Genomic DNA, 15261 nt, shown 5'->3' on the forward strand with positions numbered 1-15261 from the left:
GCTGGGCCACAGAGCCAGGCAAGCTGAATACAGCTGCCCTTAGAGACTGATTCAGAACATGACTCATACAGGCACCTACCTATATGATCAAAGGCTGCAAAACAGGAAGGGGGAGGTGAATGAGTTGAAGCAAGTGAGAGGGCTTCAGAGGGCTGTAGAGGAGAAGAGTTACATTTGGAAAAGGACTGGAATTGGCCTTTCCCAAAATGAGATTTTCAGAATCCCCAGTCCATGGAACAGTAATTGGTGTTTGCAAAATGCTCCATGGTCAAATTATTTTTGGGAAATGCAGATTAAAACACATGCTTCTCACAGCCTGAGGTTTGGGGTTACCATGGGACTCATGTGCATGGAACATGCTCAGAGAAAGGCGACACAGGATGTGGGAAGGGCCTGGCCTGGACCTCTGGCCTCTGTGGAATCTTGGCCCTGCTCTCACTTTCCAACCAAACTTTGCAGCAAAGTGTGTATCACAGAAGGGCTTTGTGGACTTTATGTGGTCCCTCCCTTTCCTGCCAGCAGTCCTTACTCCCAGGCCATGAAAGAACTTCCTTGTTCTCAGGTGCATGCCTCATTCCACATGGGCTGCTGGCTCCTCCCATCATCCTTTGGGTCCTTTTGCAGAAGTCTTTGGAACCTCATTTATGCCCCAGGTTCCCTCATGCCTGCCACTTCCGAAGTTGATTAGTATTAATCTGGTCCATTAAATTGATTAACTAGGGCTTCCCTGGTCCTGCAGTGGTTAGGAATCCGCCTGCCAATGCAGGGGACACAGGTTCGAGCCGTGGTCTGGGAAGATCCCACATGCCGTGGAGCAACTAAGCCCGTGTGCCATAACTACTGAGCCTGCGCTCTAGAGCCCACGTGCCACAGCTACTGAAGCCCGCGTGCCTAGAGCCCGTGCTCCGCAGCAGGAGAAGCTACCGCAACGAGAAGCCCGCACACCACAAGGAAGAGTAGCCCCCGCTCACCACGACTAGAGAAAGCCCGCATGCAGCAACGAAGACCCAATGCAGTCAAATAAATTTTTTTTAATTAACTATTAATTTTCTATTAAATTTATTAGTGTTCCTAATAAAGCTAAAGATTGCCAGTCCAGGGCCCTCTGATCCCATACATTTCCTAGAGCAGGTACCCAGGAAAAGTAAGCAGGGTGTCAAGACCCATGGCTTAGGATTGGGGGGGGGTCAATCTTGTAAGATCCTATGACCCAAGTGTTTTTTTCCTTCCTTTTCAGTTGGCTGGTGTCTGGGAGACAACAATGTGGAGAGGAAAGGGGAGAAGAGGAACACTCAATGTTTCTTGCTTTTAGCCACAGCTCATTTCATGCTATTGTGCTGAAATGGCTGGAAGCTTTGGGAAGGTAGAAACGTGGGCTTCTAATTCTGGAATTACTGATGAAGACAAAAGAAAGTTCGGGTTTGTTAGCTTGGTTCTCCTGCCCTCATTTCAGCTCCTCCAAAGAATAATCTAGAGAAACAAATGTGAGAAATTTGTTTCTAAACTACCACTAAAGACAGAGGTGTGAACTGAACTCAAGATGGGACTGTAAACTCATGATTCAGCTCTCCAAGACAGGTATGAGCTGTCCTCTTAAACTCCCCCTGGGTTGAGCCTCATATGTGAACACTCTTGATTAGTGTGTAATTGCCGAAATCAGAATTTTTAAAAGATAATAATACTCATTAACTGAGCTCAGAGTCACATGTTTCCTGCGTTTCTTGTTAAGCAGTATTCAGAGCTGTAATTAACATCCCTAGTGCTAAGAACAGGAAGAAAACAAATGATCAACTCCCATCTTAAATAAAATAAACTTCCCTTACCAGTAGCTACGTTTTACTTAGCTGGTGACAGCCTGGACAGAGGACTGGAAAAAATAATGCAGCTTCTTTTGTCTCCAGGGTCAAGGCCGTTTGTTGATACATAGAACACTGTGCTGGGTACGTTGGCCTGAGGAGTGTATGTTTGGGCCGTGTAATGTGTTGCTTGCCCAAGAAACATCCTTAACTACCACCACTGCAGCTCTCTGCCCCCAGGCCCTTCTGCTAGAAACACAGAATTATTGTGCCAATCACCATGCTTAAGTTCCCACCATTAGCCCTTTCTTTTTTCCTGAGGAAGGGGGATGTTATATTACCTAATTAAAGATACTAAAAAAAAAAAGAGAGAGAGACTTTCCTGGCAGTCCAGTGGTTAAGACTCTGCACTCCCAGTGCAGAGAGCCCAGGGGTTCAATCCCTGGATCCCTGGTTGGGGAACCAGCATGCCGCACGGCATGCCCCCCCCCCAAAAAAAAGATACTATTGCTCTTCCCTGGAGGAGGTAAATTCATGCCACCCCCAAATGCCAATTGCGCAAGGTAAGTGTGGACTGAAAGGGGAGGATATGGGCTCAGTTATAGATCTACTGCTGCTGCTCATGAGCATGACTTTAAACAAGTCTTTTCCCCTCTGGACATCATTTTTCTTTTTAATCTTATACGATGAGGACAGGAGTTCAAATTAGACGTTAGATTTCCTGGATCCACAACAACTATTCTAGTGGTGCAGGGAAGGCTAAGAAGATTAAGCAGTGATCCTCAAGCAGTTTGTCCTCAAAGCAGGTAAATATAGCAGGTTTGTTAAATGAATCTTATTTTCCTAACGGTTTCCAGTAAAACATTGGGAATTGTAGGTTGAGTAGTGTCGCCGTAAAATTCAAGTCTACCAGAAGAACCTCAGTGTGACTTTAATTGGAAATAAGGTCTTTGCAGATGTAATTAGGGGAAGGATTAAGATGGGCTCATACTGTGTTAGGCTAGGCCCTAACTCCAATGAGAGTGTCCTTATGAGACAGAAAAGGATGTACAGGGACACACAGAGAAGATGACCTGAAGACAGGAGGAGATTGGAGTGATGCATTTATAAGCCAAAGAATGCCAGGAGCCACTAGAAGCTGGAAGAGTCAAGGAAAGAGTCTCCCTTAGAGCCTTGCGAAGGATTGTGGCCCTGTTGACACCTTGATTTTGGATTTCTGGCCTCCAAAACTGTGAGAGAATGAATTTCTGTTGTTTTAAAACCACCAAGTTTGTGGTAATTTGTTTCAGTAGCCCTAGCAAATTGATACAGGAGTAGTCTAAGGAATTTTCAGATACCAATTTTTATGAAATCACATTTGAGATTTAAGAAAAACTTTTTTCTTTTATGATGATACAAAGAGGAAATGTACTTATATAGTAGTGTGAAGACTTGTAAACGCAAAAATTAAAGCTCAGAACCATACTTTAATTGCTTCTGCCTGACAAACCTGTTCCTTCCAGGACTGAGGCAGTAATCCCCAAAACTGCCTACCTCTGGTTGCTTTTTCCTAACTGTGTCAAACTGCCTCAACATTTTTAACTTTTACCCTAGGTCATCTTTTCACAGTGTAGACAGCAGAGTCTCAGGATGCTTTCCCATCCTGAATTTATTAGCCAATAACATGGACAGCTCTCTGCAGTCCCCCTTGATAACAGGAGAAAATAGAAGATCTAGCTAAGGCCTAACATAACCTAAACTAGCTTTACAATAGGATCTGCCCTGTGCCTGCCTGTGCAGACCTGGACCTGCTAGCCAGAATGAGAAGGATGCCCAAGTCAGCAGAAAAAGTCAGCATTGACTTTATTGTTCCTGGGCTACTGGTTTATTTTATTTCCTGTGGTCTTTATTAGGAAGGCTTAGCCTATCAAACTGGTATTTATTGCACTGAAAAGTTATTGATTGGGCTTCCCTAGTGGCGCAGTGGTTGAGAGTCCGCCTGCCGATGCAGAGGACGCGGGTTCGTGCCCGGTCCGGGAGGATCCCCCATGCCGCCGAGCGGCTGGGCCCGTGAGCCATGGCCGCTGAGCCTGCGCGTCCGGAGTCTGTGCTCCGCAGTGGGAGAGGCCGCAGCAGTGAGAGGCCCGCGTACCTCAAAAAAAAAAAAAAAAGTTATTGATTATATCCATTGACCCAGACTTCTGGGAATTTTAGGAAATATTCTAGGCAAGCATGCAAAGACAGATGTATAAGAATGGTTGTCATAGCATTAATTAGCAAAAAGCAAAACAAAAAACTGGAAGTATCCTAAGTCTATTAATAAGGAAATGGTTAAATAAAAATTTTAAATATTCTCTGGTCAATCTTATTACAGAGAGAGACCACATACTATGTTACTCCTGATGGGTCACAGTAGGAAGTTAACAGCATTACCTAAGAAGTATTCTTGCCAGGAAATCAAACTTGATCTGAGTAAGCTTTTAGATCTATCAGTTCTCAGAAAATACAGTGGATGGAAGAACATATTAATGGTAGAGCAGGGATGCAAACAACCAAATGCTGAACGTAAGGAAAAGGATCTACTTTTTTCAATAAACAACTAGCACAAAAAAAGAGAACTATTGTATATTAAGGGAGACTTGAGACAGGCGTAGAAAACAAATGTAATGTGTAGAGGGTGTTTACATTCTAATTCAAAACAATGTAACTGAAAAATATAATCAGGGAGGGAATTCCTGGCGGTCCAGTGGTTAGGACTCGGCGCTTTCACTGCTGGCCTGGGTTCAATCCCTGGTCAACCCCACAAGCCACACGATACAGCCAAGAAAAAAAAAAATACTATTAAAAAAAAAAAAAGGTAATCAGGGAAAACTTAACACTGACTGGGTATTAGATAATAGCAAAGAATTACTGTTACTTTTTCTAGGTATAGCAATGATACCTTGATTATGTTTGTTTGTTTGTTTGTTTTACTGATTATGTTTTTTTAAATCTTACCTCTTAGAGATATTTTATTTACAGATGAAATTACATGATGTCAAGGTTATGTTTTAAAATAATCCAGAGGGGGACTTCCCTGGCAGTCCAATGCTTAAGAATCTGCACTTCCACTGCAAAGAGCATGGGTTCAATCCCTGGCTGGGGAACTAAGATCCCACATGCCATGCAGTGGGGCCAAAAAAATACTAATAAATAAATAATCCAGAGGGTTAGATTATTTTTATTTTTTTGGCTGCATTGGGTCTTCATTGCTGTGCACGGGCTTTCTCTAGTTGCGGCGAGTGGGGCTACTCTTTGTTGCGGTGGGCAGGCTTCTCATTGCATTCTCTTGTGGAGCGCAGGCTCTAGGCCCACAAGCTCAGTATTGTGGCTCACAGGCTCTAGAGCGCGGGCTCAGTAGTTGTGGCGCACGGGCTTAGTTGCTCCGCGGCATGTGGGATCTTCACGGACCAGGGATCGAACCCATGTCCCCTGCCTTGGCAGGTGGATTCTTAAGCACTGTGCCACCAGAGAAGTCCCTAGATTATTTTAAAGAGGTAATTTTATAATTATTGAAGCTGCAAGATGGGTATATGGGGGCTTATGATGCTAGTATTTCTAATTATGTAATGTTAGAATTTTTTTATAATAAAAGTTTTAAAAGTGGTATATAACAAGTAAATATATATGTAGTGACATAGGATGATTATAACATAGAATATATTATTAATTAACAAAGTTATAAGCCAGCTTCTAATGCAGGCTCTCTTGTAAAATTCATACGTATCTACATTTAGGTACAGGAAAAATCTAAAATGTTATCACTAGAATGTCAGTAGTGGGTCTCTTGGCAGCAGAGTTTCAATGATTTTTTAAAATTAATGAATTTATTTATTTTTGGCTGCGTTGGGTCTTCGTTGCTGCGTGTGGGCTTTCTCTAGTTGTGGCGAGCAGGGGTTACTCTTGGTTGTGGTGCGCGGGCTTCTCATTGCGGTGGCTTCTCTTGTTGAGGAGCATGAGCTCTAGGCACATGGGCTTCAGTAGTTGTGGCACACAGGCTCAGTAGTTGTGATTCACAGGCTCTAGAGCGCAGGCTCAGTAGTTGTGGCACACAGGCTTAGTTGCACCGCAGCATGTGGGATCTTCCCAGACCAGGGCTCGAACCCATGTCCCCTGCATTGGCAGGCGGATTCCTAACCACACTGCACCACCAGGGAAGTCCCTCAATGATATTTTTTTTATTCCTTTGCTTATCTGTATTTTCTAGTAGTGTCACTTAAAATACACCCTCCCAGTTTTTCTTCAACATGTACTGGTTGTGAATAAGAAGTTAGTAATAAAGGAGGAGAGGGAATATTGATTGCTCCTTTGCTCAAAAATCCTAGAACGAAAATTCCTCACTTCCCTTTCCTGGGGTACAAACATCCTGCTTAGGCCAGCCAGCTCATCCAATCCTCTCAATTCACACAGCACTTCCCTTTCTCAAGATTGCTCACCACCAACTCCTCCTGTCAAAATCTTTCAAGGTGTAGTTCAGGACCTAACTCTTTTAGAAAGTCTTCTATGATCACACCCTTCCTCAGGGAGCCCTGTTTTTCGGGGTCTTTCCAAGGACAGGCAGGAACATGATCGTCCCCAGAGCCCCAGAATCTTCTGGGGAGACTGAGAAAATTCCTTTGGGCCAATGAATTCATCATGAGCCCAGTAGGGGGAGCCAGAACTTACTTCCCAACCTCTGGAGGCACCACCCCTGTATAAACAAACTCCATATGGAGTGTGATCAAAGATATGCACAAAACATTTTTTTAAGAAGGGAGGGAGGAGAGGTAGGCAGGGCTGTAGTGTAATGTAAGTCTTAAAGGAGGTCTTTTTGTTTTGTTTTCTATAATGAACTTTTCAGAGTGACAATCCTTGAACCAAGCTCCCCTATGCATTTATGTACAGATTTGACTTACAAAAATATATGCACACAATTTCTCAAAAGTATGTGTGTGTGTGTGTTGTTTAAAGCCAGATAGACCTTGCTGTTCAAGGAACAACAGGATGTTGCCAGGGCATCTCCAAATTCAATAAACTGAGCATTGGTTGGAGGAATTAGGTAGGAGGCAGCTTGGAGAAAAAGCACTGGATCTGAGGTTGATGTTCCTAGTTGTATCCTGTCTCTAATCATTAGCCAGCTGTTTGACTGTAGACTGTTTGAGTCTCTCTGGGCTGATTGTGAACTTCTGCGATAAGGGATGTGAAGGTGCTTTGAAATAGGGCGCAACTGTGAAGCATTCGTAGAGCTCCCAACAAGCTGAGCCATCTGCTGAGATTTCACAGTCCCTGGAAGATGGCCAACCTCCCTCACTTAAACTCAGTCCAAATAGTTGCGACTATGGGACAGCCAGGAGCATGGGAACTAGCTGGAGTTAACTTGGACAAAAGGATCCAAGCCTTCAAGCGTCCAGCCAGGCCTTTACCCAAGCTAGAACTAGGGGCCCCTTTACACTTCCTGGTTGCATCCTCCCCTTTTAACCACAGAGAGGTGAGAGGCTTAGCCAGGCTGCTCCTGCCGGAGGGAGACATGTGTGGCTTTTCCCTAGGACACAGGGGACCTGAACAACCCTAGAGAGAGAAGCTGAAAGCTGGGCTCCTTGAGTCATTGTTGGGATGCAGCTTCTCTAAGAACTCTGCTAGAAGCTGAGCTGGTAGAATTGGAGCAAGGCCTCAAGGAAAGAGATGTTTTTAGAAGTGGCCACTGCTGACCAGGGTTAGGGCACGATGAGCATTAGCTCTGCCCTGCAGGCAAGGCCCCAGCATCTACAGGTCCAGTTTGGGTTCATCTATGTTTGGAGTCAGGTGCCGATTTGTGTTTTCTCTGAGCTCTTACCCCTCTTTCTGCACTATTTGTAGCTGACTGTGGCTACAGTTGGGGACAGTAGTTTTCTGCAGGGGCTACTCCTCAACAGAACATGTTCAGGCCTGCAGGAACTGGCTTAACTTGCTTTTGAGAATCTTATTAACTCCACCCAGGACTCCTTTGGCTTCAGGGAAGAGAGGTATAAGAGTGGGAGAGGAGGAGACAGGATACAGCCAAAAGGAACTGTGAAATCAGGAGATGCCTGCAGAAGTAACTTTATTCTGAGGAAGGAGAAGTTTCCCTAGGTCTCCCTGAGCTTCCACCAAGCTACCTCCTCACACGTCCCAGGACAGAGACGCCAGCCCCTCTCTCCTATAGTTGGCATCACTTTTTTTTTTTTTTTAACTTTTTTTTTTTTGCGGTACGCGGGCCTCTCACTGCTGTGGCCTCTCCCGTTGCGGAGCACAGGCTCCAGACGCGCAGGCTCAGCGGCCATGACTCACAGGCCCAGCCACTCCGCGGCATGTGGGATCTTCCTGGACGGGGGCACGAACCCGTGTCCCCTGCATCGGCAGGCGGACTCTCAACCACTGTGCCACCAGGGAAGCCCTAGTTGGCATCACTTTTGATTCTCCAGGAAGTCGCCCTGGTGGAGAAGTCTTCCCTGCCCATCAGCATCATGCAGGTCTCCAGGAGGAGTCATCTACGGTCAGGCCTCACCCTTTGCAGACTAGACTTGGATTCCTTGAGGGCAGGGCCTGGGCTGTTGAAAGGCTCTCCGCCAAGTCTGTGTGGGTTCGGCACTGGGCTAAGGAGCAGAGCAGCCCCTGGAAACTTCCATCCACCCAGCTAGTCTTCTGCTTCCAGCCCTATATGACAGCTCAGTGTCCTAACTTGGAGCTTTCTTGACTCCTGTTGTATCTTATGTTCCTGACAACTTGCTGTGTTGCACACTTTAAGGCCAAATTATGGGACATGAACAGCATTGTTTGAAATTTCAGTGAATAGAATTGTGATAGGTTGCTTCCTTGTAGCCTCCAGATCTGCTTTCCACCCTCCCTGTTCAGTGCCTCAGTTTGGTCTTTTATCAACAGACTTCCTTGTCCTCTGGCTTCTAGTTAGGTTCAGCCAATGGAGGCTAAAAGTGGGAAAAAGAGGGATGTGAGATTGTTTATTCCCCATCATACACCCCACCTTCCTAAAAGCAGGGTCTCTGCAGACACCTTTCATACGCTCTCTGCTTCCTCCCTTTGTCCCCTCAGGTCCCATAGTGATCAAGTTTCCCACTGTCATTGGCCCTGGGATACTGCATCATTTCTTGTTGCTTTTCCTTTATTAAACTCTCAATTATCCATCTGTTTATTTCTGGGACCCTCATAGATAGGACAAGTGCCACTGAGATATATGAATTACCACCTAACCTAGCTCTGTCACATGTCTGTGGGACCTTGACAAGTTACTCAACCTCTCTGAGCCTTGGTTTCTTCATATGTAAAATACTGCAGGGAGAGGAGGTATGCTCTGAGGTCACTTTTCAGTTTAGAATATTTGGTTCTAAGGTGATAAGTGTAGGTCCTACAGAATTTAACCAGGAGAATATGGGTCTGAATGGAAAAATATGTAAAATTATTCCATTGGGCATTTGGGAGTAGGGGTTACAGGAGTTACCTCAGACTTAAGAGTTGGTAGAGGAAAAGGCAAGAAATACCTCCACCTGTGCTGCATGTGTATTTATTTTAAACATGATCCTTTCCGAGAAATTCTCCAGACTTGTGGTAGGAATCAGCTCTTATTTTGTCTTCAGCTCTGTTTGTATTTGTCTTCTTTTGTTAGAAAATGTAGGAAAAATCTCTTTCTCTTGGTGTTTTTTTCTCTACTTCTATTAATCTATTTCTATTAACCTAGTCTCTCTCTGTATTTGTTTTCTTCTTTTTATTACTGTTTCTCTCCATTAAAACAAAGAAAAGAGGGACTTCCCTGGTGGCACAGTGGTTAGGAATCCACCTGCCAATGCAGGGAACAGGGGTTCGAGCACTGGTCCAGGAAGATCCCACATGCCGCGAAGCAACTAAGCCTGTGTGCCACAACTAGTGAGCCTACACTCTAGAGCCTGCGAGCCACAACTACTGAGCCCACGTGCCGCAACTGCTGAAGCCCTCACGCCTAGAGCCCGTGCTCCGCAACAAGAGAAGCCACTACAATGAGAAGCCCGTGCACCGCAACGAAGAGTAGCCCCCGCTCGCTGCAAGTAGAGAAAGCCTGCGTGCAGCAACGAAGACCCAACACAGCCAAAAATAAATAAATAAAATTTTTTAAAAAACCAAACAACAAAGAAAAGAAAAGAAAAAAAAGGTATTCCCTTCAGTACCTACTTAGCAGGGGAGAATCAGAAAGTTCCTAAACAAAGGCTCCTGGCAGGCATCCAAATGAAGCAGTTCAAACTGACCAGCACCTGGAGCTGCCAGTTAAAGAGTCGCAAATGCTGGAAATTTTTGGCTCAGGAGGAGTTTTCCCAGGCTGAGATCAAGCCTGACAATTTTAACTTTCCACTTTAGACTGAATCCACTTTGGAATCTACCTGGCTGTCTCTCACACCACTCAGGTGCCTTGTACCTGTGATTTCAGGAATAGAGCTTAAAACCCAGAGAGGGAGGCTGAGATTTCTCTGTAACTGGAGTCATAGAAGGCCCTAAGATTTCTAGAGCTGGAAGGACTTCAAAGATTATTTATAACAAAACCTCTATGTTTTACAAATACAGGAACTAAGATGCAGAGAGAGGAAGAGTCTTGCCCAAGGACACACAGTAAATTAACAGCAGAGCTATTAACAGTTAAAAGGTACAAGATGCCACATATTAACTCCTTTAATCCTCATAACAACCCTATGGAGACAGCATTAATAGCACCTTCTCATTTTACAGATGAGGAAACAGTCCCAGAGAGGTAAAGAACTTGCCTGCACTGAAGTCTGTGTTCTCCACTACTTCAATCTACCGCCTCCAAGGATGATGTTGTAGCTTGATGTAGCCTGTGGCTTGAAATATGGTGGGAATATTCATGTCACAGAAATCAGCAAATACTACAAATCAGCTTGTTTTGTTGATTGTCACAGTTTAAGAAAGTGATGAAGGACTTCCCTGGTGACGCAGTGGTTAAAAATCCACCTGCCAATGCAGGGGACATGGGTTTGATCCCTGGTCTGGGAAGATCCCACATGCCACAGAGCAACTAAGCCCATGAGCCACAACTCCTGAGCCCGCGTGCTGCGACTACTGAAGCTTGCATGCCTACAGCCCATGCCCCACAACAAGAGAAGCCACCGCAACGATAAGCCCGCGCAGCACAATGAAAGAGTAGCCACAAGAGTAGCCCCCACTCGCCACAACTAGAGAAAGCCCACACGCAGCAATGAAGACCCAAGGCGGACAAAAAAAGTAAAATAAAATAAAAATAAATAAATGAAATAAAATAAAATTATTAACAAAAAAAGAGAAAGTGATGAAGATGCTGAAGCACGGGGAGATGCAGGGACCCCCATGAGAGAGATGGGAGGATCAATTTCAACGAGTTTCCAATATGGATCCCATTCTCTCTCATGTGTAACCTTTAAAATAAACTCCTTTTTTCTTAAGTCTTCCCCGTTATCAATAAAAGTGTGTGTGTATGTGTGTGTGTGTGTTTAGGTATAATTTATATAAAATAAAATGCAGAGATACTAAAAATTCAGTTCACTGAGTTTTTACAGTGTTTACCCCCAGGCAACCACCACTCTAAATGAGAGAACATCCCCATCACTCCAGAAAGTTCGTTCAAGCCTCTAACCAGTAAAATTTCCACCATGGCTTCCAACCTGCCCTCCCCCAGCCATTTTCTGATTTCTTTCATGTATATGGTATTTCAGTCTTCCAGTTGCTCAGGCCAAAAACCTTAGAGTCATCCTTGACTCATCTCTTTCTCTCACACCCAACATCCACAGTGTTTCCTGTCAGGTAGATTTTCAAAATATATCTAAAATCTAACTGCTTCTCATCAACTCCACTGCTGCCTCCTTGGTCCAAGCCACATCATCTCTCACCTTCTGACCGGTCTCCAGCTTCCTTACCTTCCCAAGCTCCTCCACTCCTCATACAGTCTGTTCACACAGCTGCCTGAGCAATCTTTTAAAAATGTAAATTCAGATCATGACACCACTCTGTAAAACGCTCCAATGCTTACCATCTCTCAGAGTAGAATCAACCTCAAGGTCTCTACCGTTGTAGGGTCGTCTCCAATTTTTGGATCTCAATCTACTGCTCCCTGCTGGCTTACCAGGCTCTAGCCAAACCAGCCTCTTTGCTATTCCCAGAACACACAAGCACATTCCCCCCTCACAGACTTTGTCCTTTCTGGTTCTTTTTTTTAAAACAGCTCGTGTGTGTGTGTGTGTGTGTGTGTGTGTGTGTGTGTGTGTTTTATATTTATTTATTTGGTCGCATTGGGTCTTAGCTGCAGCTCACCAGCTCCTTAGTTGTGGCATGCTAACGCTTAGTTGCTGCATGCTTGTGGGATCTAGCTCCCAGACCAGGGGTCAAACCTGGGCCTCCTGCATTGGGAGCACAGAGTCTTAACCACTGTGCCACCAGGGAAGTCCCTGTCCTTGCTGGTTTTGAAACAGGAGAGAAGGGGCAGGGCACAACCTTTAAAAGAATGACATAGAGCCTCATCCACCAGAGGGCAGACAGCAGAAGCAAGAAGAACTTCTGCAGCCTGTGGAAGGAAAACCACACTCACAGAAGAATAGACAAAATGAAAAGGCAGAGGACTTTGTACCAGATGAAGGAACAAGATAAAACCCCAGAAATACAACTAAATGAAGTGGAGATAGGAAACCTTCCAGAAAAAGAGTTCAGAATAATGATATGAAGATGATCCAGGACCTCGGAAAAAGAATGGAGGCAAAGATTGAGAAGATGAAAGAAATGTTTAACAAAGACCTAGAAGAATTAAAGAACAAACACCTAGAAGAATTAACAAACAGAGATGAACAATACGATCACTGAAATGAAAAATACACTAGAAGGAATCAATAGCAGAATAACTGAGGCAGAAGTACGGATAAGTGACCTGGAAGACTGAATGGTGGAATTCACTGCCTTGGAACAGAATAAAGAAAAAAGAATGGCTTTTCCACCCACTCCCCCCTCCCGCAAGTGCCGCTTCTGCTGCACTGCGCTCTCTCTGAGCTCCGGTCTCCTACTAAGCTAGTGCCACCGTTGTCTCCCTCCAGTCACCATCATGATCATCTACCGGGGCCTCATCAACCATGATGAGATGTTCCCTGACATGTACAAGATCCGGGAGATTGCGGATAGGCTGTGTCTGGAGGTGGAGGGGAAGATGGTCAGTAGGAGAGAGGGTAACATTGATGACTCACTCATTGGTGGAAATGCCTCCTCTGAAGGCCCTGAGGGCAAAGGTACTGAAAGCACAGTAATCACTGGTGTGGATACTGTCATGAACAATCACGTGCAAGAAACCAGCTTCACAAAAGAAGCCTACAAGAACTACATCAAGGATTACATGAAGTCAATCAAAGGGAAGCTTGAAGAACAGAGACCAGAAAGAGTAAAACCTTTTATGACAGGGACTGCAGAACAAATCAAGCACATCCTTGCTAATTTCAAAAACTATCAGTTCTTTATTGGTGAAAACATGAATCCAGATGGCATGGTTGCTCTGCTGGACTACTGTGAGGATTGTGTGATACCAAATATGATTTTCTTTAAGGATGGTCTAGAAATTGAAAAATGTTAACAAATTTGGCTGTTTGGATCTATCACCTGCTCATCATAACTGGCTGGCTGCTGCTTTTCATCCACATAAAACCAGGACTTAGACAAACGGGACTGATGTCAACTTGAGCTCTTCATTTTGATGTTGATTTGTTTGGAGCGGAGGCACTGTTTTTGAGGAAAATAAAAAAACATGTCATGTAGGTTGTCTAAAAATAAAATGAAAAAGGAATGTAAAGAAATGAAGACAGCCTAAGAGACTTTTGGGACAATATTAAACACAACAACATTCACATTATAAGGGTCCCAGAAGGAGAAGAGAGAAAGGACCTGAGAAAATATTTGAAGAGATTATAGTCGAAAACTTCCCTAATGTGGGAAAGGAAATAGCCACCCAAGTCCAGAAAGCAGAGAGTCCAAGGCAGGATAAACCCAAGAAGAAACACGCTGAGACACATAGTAATCAAACTGAAAAAAAATAAAGACAAAGAAAAATTATTGTAAGCAACAAGGGAAAAACGACAAATAACATACAAGGGAACTCCCATAAGGTTAACAGCTGATTTCTCATCAGAAACTCTACAAGCCAGAAGGGACTGGCACAATATATTTAAAGTGATGAAAGGGAAGAACCTACAACCAAGATTACTCTACCTGGCAAGGATCTCATTCAGATTTGACGGAGAAATCAAAAGCTTTACAGACAACTCAGGGAGGTGGGGTGGTGGTGTGATGAATTGGGTGATTGGGATTGACAGGTATACACTGATGTGTATAAAACTGATGATTAATAAGAACCTGCTGTATAAAAAAATAAATAAAATTTTAAAATTTTAAAAAAGAGAACAGATGAAAAGCCAAAACTGATTATTTTATTCCTAGTGACATTTTATATGTTAAATAATTATTTTATAAATTTTTCAGTTGATTATATTGGATTTGATAGGAATAAAAAAAAAAAAAAGCTTTACAGATAAGCAAAAGCTAAGAGAATGCAGCATCACCAAACCAGCTCTACAACAAATGCTAAAAGGACTTCTCTAAGTGGGAAACACAAGAGAAGAAAAGGACCTACAAAAACAAATCCATAACAATTAAGAAAATGGTAATAGGAACATACATATCGATAATTACCTAAAACGTGAATGGATTAAATGCTCCAACCAAAAGACACAGGCTTGCTGAATGGATACAAAAACAAGACCCATATATATGCTGTGTCCAAGAGACTCACTTCAGACCTAGGGACACATACAGACTGTGAAGGGATAGAAAAAGATATTCCATGCAAATAGACTTTAAAATAAAGAATGTTACAAGAGACAAGGAAGGATACTACATAATGATCAAGGGATCAATCGAAGAAGAACATCTAACAATTATAAATACATATGCACCCAACATAGGAGCACCTCAATACATAAGGGAAATGCTACCAGCTATAAAAGAGGAAATCAACAGTAACACAATAATAGTGGGGGACTTTAACACCTCACTTACACCAACGGACAGATGATCGAGACAGAAAATTAATAAGGAAACACAAGCTTTAAATGACACATAGACCAGGTAGATTTAACTGATATTTATAGGACATTCCATCTGAAAACAGCAGATTACACTTTCTTCTCAAGTGCACATGGAACATTCTCCAGGACAAATCATATCTTGGGTCACAAATCAAGCCTCTGTAAATTTAAGAAAATTGAAATCATATCAAGCATCTTTGCTGACCACAATGCTATGAGATTAGAAATAAATTATAGAGAAAAAACTTAAAAAACACAAACACATGGAGGCTAAACAATATGTTACTAAATAACCAAGAGATCACTGAAGAAATCAAAGAGGAAATAAAAAAATACCTCAAGGCAAATGACAATGAAAACATGAC

At 43.4% G+C, this 15261-nt stretch overlaps 1 protein-coding gene across 1 annotated transcript; it reads left to right on the top strand.

The window, feature by feature from the left end:
* The first annotated feature begins 12855 nt into the window (after positions 1 to 12855).
* LOC111163141 (translationally-controlled tumor protein-like) lies at positions 12856 to 14208 on the top strand. The gene has a single exon (XM_089912520.1). The coding sequence runs from the start codon at positions 12871 to 12873 to the stop codon at positions 13387 to 13389; it is 519 nt and encodes a 172-aa protein (XP_089768646.1). The 5' UTR covers positions 12856 to 12870; the 3' UTR covers positions 13390 to 14208.
* The last annotated feature ends 1053 nt before the right edge of the window (positions 14209 to 15261 follow it).

This window comes from Delphinapterus leucas, chromosome 6 (assembly GCF_059928025.1).
Source record: "Delphinapterus leucas isolate spDelLeu-1000000601 "Yukka" chromosome 6, BTC_Dleu_Yukka2, whole genome shotgun sequence".
NCBI lineage: Eukaryota > Metazoa > Chordata > Mammalia > Artiodactyla > Monodontidae > Delphinapterus > Delphinapterus leucas.

Coding starts and splice junctions, on each gene's coding strand:
- LOC111163141 (XM_089912520.1), top strand. CDS start 12,871: ATGATCATCTACCGGGGCCTCATCAACCATGATGAGATGTTCCCTGAC.